This window comes from Hylobates moloch, unplaced genomic scaffold (genome assembly GCF_009828535.3).
Source record: "Hylobates moloch isolate HMO894 unplaced genomic scaffold, HMol_V3 SCAFFOLD_5032, whole genome shotgun sequence".
NCBI lineage: Eukaryota > Metazoa > Chordata > Mammalia > Primates > Hylobatidae > Hylobates > Hylobates moloch.
Window position 1 is genome coordinate 1 of NW_026657307.1, and position 4,988 is coordinate 4,988.

The window sequence follows — 4,988 nt, forward strand, 5'->3', positions numbered from 1 at the left end:
CAAAGTACAAAGAGATGTGGTTTCCCAGGAGCACGTGTGAAAAATGACTTTGCAGTCCAGATGCCTGCAGGCCCAGCATGAGTCATTGAAGGATGTGGAGGCCAAAAAACCTCAGACAAGTCTGGACCAAGCGGAGCTTCCAGAAAAATAAAGGTGAGAGCCAACTGCACTCCACACTGGCCGGACCACCCTGGAGGAGGGCTGGCTCCCTCTAGATGTCATCATGTGACAGAAAAGCGTATGTTCTCAGTGGAGTCACCAAGATTGGGAGGGGGTGGGAGAGGACTCAAAAGTTGGACAAGAGGAGAGGAGATGTGTGCCCTGCGGAAGAAAGTGGTTAGTGTCAGGGTGGTCTTCTGCCTGTAGCTTCTGCTTGTTAGTCCTTCCCCTCCTGTCATCCTGGAGAACGCCTATTCATCCCTTAGGCCTCAGTGCCTGCCACCTCTTCTGAGAAGCCTTCCCTCACCTCTGTAAGCAGAACCAGCCACACCTGCATTTGGACCTCCTTCTCCTGCACTGGGAGTCAGGTCCCTTCATTACAGCACACCTCCTGTGGAAGAATGTTTTGAGTGTGTGGCTAGGCAGGAACCTCGTCCTACTTATCTTTGCATGCCTACTGCCTGGCACAGTGATCACTCTTCAGCAAATGTCTGATGAATTAAATTGTTGGCAAGAAAACTGGCACCAAACGTTTTGACCATGATTGTATTTTTTCTAGGTGGCCCAAAAAGACGGAACTGGAAGACAGGGTGGCAATTACAAGAAAGTGGATTTCAGCTCAAAATCAGGAAGTACTTTATAATAGTAATGACAGCAATTTTATTGTATGTTTTAGTCACCTATTGCTGCATAATAAATTGCTCCAAAATTTGAGGCCTAAAACAACAATAAGTGTTTATGATCTCACACACTGTATATGGGTTAGGAATTCAGGAGCAGCATAGAAGAGTGATTCTAGCTTAGGATCTGTCATGAGTTTATAGTCAAGATACTAACTGGGGCTATAGTCATCTGAAGGCTTAATTGGGGCTGGAGGATTGGCTGCAAGATGGCTGGATTGGCTGGGCATGGTGGCTCATCCCTGTAATCCCAGCAATTTGGGACACTGAGGTGGGAGGATCACTTGAGCCTAGGAGTTTGAGACCAGCCTGGACATCATAGGGAGACCCTGTCTCTACAAAAAACACAAAAATCAGCTGGGTGTGGTGGCATATCCTGTAGTCCCAGCTACTCAGGAGGCTGAGGTGGGAGGATCACTTGAGCGAGATTGTGACATAAGATTGCCCTGGTAACATGGAACAGATCTGGACCCGAGCCTAATAAAGGTGGCATAAATAAAAGTGTCACAAAGACAGGGTGGGGCACATGCTTATAAGGGGCATGAGCATCTCAGGGCTGCCAGAATGGCTCCCGTTGAGTGCGCAGCACTAGCGTGTGTCGTCTTGGGTGCGTTTCTGGGGCCCATGGCCCTTCCTTACGTGGCAACTATTGTGTCTACTAGTCAAGGGGGCTCAGCCTCTGGTGTGGGTCAAGGACCCGCTCCAGCTGACCTCTAACCCTCTGGGGCCGCCTGAGCCCTGGTCTTCCCGCTCCTCCCATCTCCCATGGGAATTTCCCCATGCGCCCACTCCCCCGACAGTCCCCGGGGGACTCTGATTACATGGGGCCCTCTGCTTCCTTACAGGTGTCAGCCCTGCCTCAGGAATTGACTGAAAATTTGGTTCCATTCCTGGACACGGATTCAGCTGGAGAGCTGCCCCTGGGGCCAGAGCAGTTCTTGGCTGCACACCAGGATTTAAATGACAAGCTGACTTCACAAGAAAGGCTCCCAGAGGTGGTTCCACTGCTGGATGGGGATCAGAACCAGACCCCAGTTCAGCTTCCTTGCCTCAAAAGTAAGGTTCAAACTGCAGATCTAGATTGGGCTGCAGGTCATCAGGCAGATGAAATACTTGTTTGACTAGACAGTAAGATTTCAAAACGAACCAAATTTGTTGTTTTGCCCAAGAATGTGAAGAAAGGTCTAGCTGAATGTTGGAGCCTTGCTGAGATTCTTGGGATTCCACACCAATTATCCAATCCTCAGCGTCAGAAACAGACTCTGCAGGATGAATATTCAAGTATGGACACACTGTATCCCGGCAGCCTGCCTCCAGAACTCCGGGTGAATGCAGATGAGCCTCCAGGGCCTCCTGAGCAAGTTGGACTTTCTCAATTCCATCTAGAGCCCAAAACTCAAAATTCAGAGACCCTGAAAGACATCCAGTCCTCTTCACTCCAGGAAGAAGCCCCAGCACAGCTTCCACAGCTCCCTCAGGAGGTAGAACCTTCAACCCAGCAGGAGGCCCCGGCTCTGCCTCCAGAATCCTCTGTGGAGAGTCTAGCTCAAACTCCACTGAATCATGAAGTGACAGTTCAACCTCCAGGTGAGGATCAAGCTCATTATAACTTGCCCAGCATTACAGTTAAACCTGCAGATGTGAAGGTTACGATGACTTCAGAGCCTAAAAATGAGACAGAATCTTCCCAAGCCCAGCAGGAGGCCCCAGTTCAGCCTCCAGAGGAGGTGGAACCTTCTGCAACCCAACAGGAGGCCCCAACTGAGCCTCCAGGTCCTCCTATGGAGCCTGAACTTTGCCCCAGTGAACAGGAGCAGCCAGCTCAGCCTTCTGAGTCTTCTGGGGAGGTTGAATCTTCTCCAGCCCAGCAGGAGACCCCACCTCAGCCCCCAGAACATCATGAAGTCCCAGTTTCACCTCCAGGTCACCATCAAATGCAGCATTCAGATTTTCCCAATGTCTCTGTTAAGCCTCCAGACGTGCAGCTCACCATAGCAACAGAGCCTAGTGCAGAGGTGGAAACTTCTCCAGTCCATCAACTCTCGGCCAGGTAATGATGTAGAACCTCCCACCATCCAGCACGGGGACACACCTCTGCCTCCAGAGTCATCAGAAGAGGCTGGACATTTAGCAGTTCAACAGGAGACTTCAGTTCAATCTCCAGAACCTATTAATAGAGATTAATTAGTGAGAACCCCTCTCCAACCCAGCAGGAGGCTGCAGCTAAGCATCCACAGACCGCTGAGGAGGGTGAGTCTTCTCTAACCCAGCAGGAGGCCCCAGCTCAGACTCCAGAGCTCCCTAAGGAAGTTGTAGCTCAACCTCCACAGCATCATGAGGTAGCAGTTTCCCCTCTAAGTCATGATCAATTTCAGCCTCCAATACTGCACAATGTCACTATTAAACCTGTGGATCACGTGGTTACCATGACTCCAGATTTCACTAATCAGGTTGAAATGTTAACCCAACAAGGGGCCCCAGCTCAGCCCTTAATGTCCCCTGAGCAGTTTCAACATTTGAAAGACCAGGAAGAGATTATAATTGAGCAGCTAAGTAGACCTGAAAATTATGAACTTCCTCCAGTCCATAAAGAGCCCACAACTGAGCCTCCAACTCAGCTCTCCTCAGACTTTGGAAGTTCACTGAATGATGAAGCAATAGGTTCACCTCTAGATGTGTCATATCTACATCTAGATAGGGAGCTTACCAAACCTACAGCAGTCACTATGGGGGTAGAACCTTCTCCAGTCCAGCAGGACAACCCTCCTATTCCCACTGAACAGGCTGACTTTTCTCCAGCCCAGCCTGATCTCCCTTCCCCGCCTCTGCATTCTCCTGAAAAGATTGAATCTCCAGTCCACCAGGAGGCCACAGCTCAGACTCCAGATCCCCCTAAGGAGGCAGAACCTTCTCCAGTCCAGCAAGATTCCCAGCGGAGCCACCAGAGCCCCCTAAGGAAGTTGAACCATCTGCAACCCAGCAGGAAGCCTCGGGTCATCCTCGGAAGTCCACTGAATAGGTCAGTCCTCCACCACAGTGGGAGATACCAGCTCAGCCATCAGAGCCACCTGAGAAGTTTGAACCATCTCCAGTCCTACAGCAGGCCCCAACTCGGCTTTTAAAGCCACCTAAAGAGGTAGAATCCTCTCCAGTCCAGCAGGCGGTCCCTGCTCAGTCTTCAGACCCCGCTACGGTTATAGAACCCTCTCTGACCCAGCAGATGGCCCATCTTTGCCTCCAGAGTTCCCTCAGGAGGTAGAACCATCTGTAACTCAGCAGGAGATTCCAGCTGAGATTCCAGAGCTCTCTATGGAGGCAGAACCTTCTCTGACCCAGCAGGAGGCCACAGTTCAGGCTCCAGAGTCCCCTAAGGAGGTAGAACCTTCAAGGCAGCAAATGGTCCCAGTTCAGCTTCCAGAGCCACCTAAGGAAGTAGCAGCTCAGCCTCCAGCTCATTATGAGGTCACAGTCCCAACACCAGGCCAGGATCCAGCTCAGCACTCAACATTGCCCAGTGTCACTGTTCAACCTTTGGATCTGGGACTTACCATCACTCCAGAACCCACTATGGAGGTTGAACATTCTACACCCCTGAAGAGGACTCTAGTTCCTCCAATGCACCTTAAGCTGACACTTCCACATCCAGACCAGGTTCAGACTCAGCATTCACACCTGACTGAAGCCACAGTTCAACCTTTGGATCTAGGGATTACCATCACTCCAGAATCCACAACAGAGGTTGAACCTTCTACAGCCCTGACGACTACAGCTCCTCCTCCAGAACACCCTGAGGTGACACTTCCACCTTCAGACAAGGGTCAGGCTCAGCATTCACACCTGACTGAAGCCACAGTTCAACTTCTGGACCTGGAGCTTAGCATAACTACAGAGCCTACTACAGAGGTTAAACCATCTCCAACCACAGAGGAAACCTCAGCTCAGCCTCCAGACCCGGGGCTTGCCATAACTCCAGAACCCACTACAGAGATTGGACATTCCACAGTCCTGGGGAAGACTACAGCTCCTCATCCAGACCAGGTTCAGACTCTGCATCGAAGCCTGAGCGAGGTCACAGGTCCACCTACAAAGTTAGAATCTTCGCAGGATTCATTGGTGCAGTCTGAAACTGCACCAGAGGAAGAGAAGGCC

The 4,988-nt window shown here is 51.0% G+C and overlaps 1 protein-coding gene and 1 pseudogene across 1 annotated transcript; both read left to right on the plus strand.

The window, feature by feature from the left end:
- Positions 1 to 1,403: 1,403 nt before the first annotated feature.
- On the plus strand, positions 1,404 to 2,893 carry LOC131382772 (leucine-rich repeat-containing protein 37B-like; annotated as a pseudogene).
- Positions 2,894 to 4,091: 1,198 nt separating this feature from the next.
- Positions 4,092 to 4,985, plus strand: LOC116465418 (leucine-rich repeat-containing protein 37A3-like; the record flags this gene model as incomplete). Its single annotated transcript, XM_032754303.2, has 1 exon — positions 4,092 to 4,985. A coding segment is annotated over exon 1 (837 nt), but the record flags the coding sequence as incomplete, so codon positions are not given.
- Positions 4,986 to 4,988: the final 3 nt, after the last annotated feature.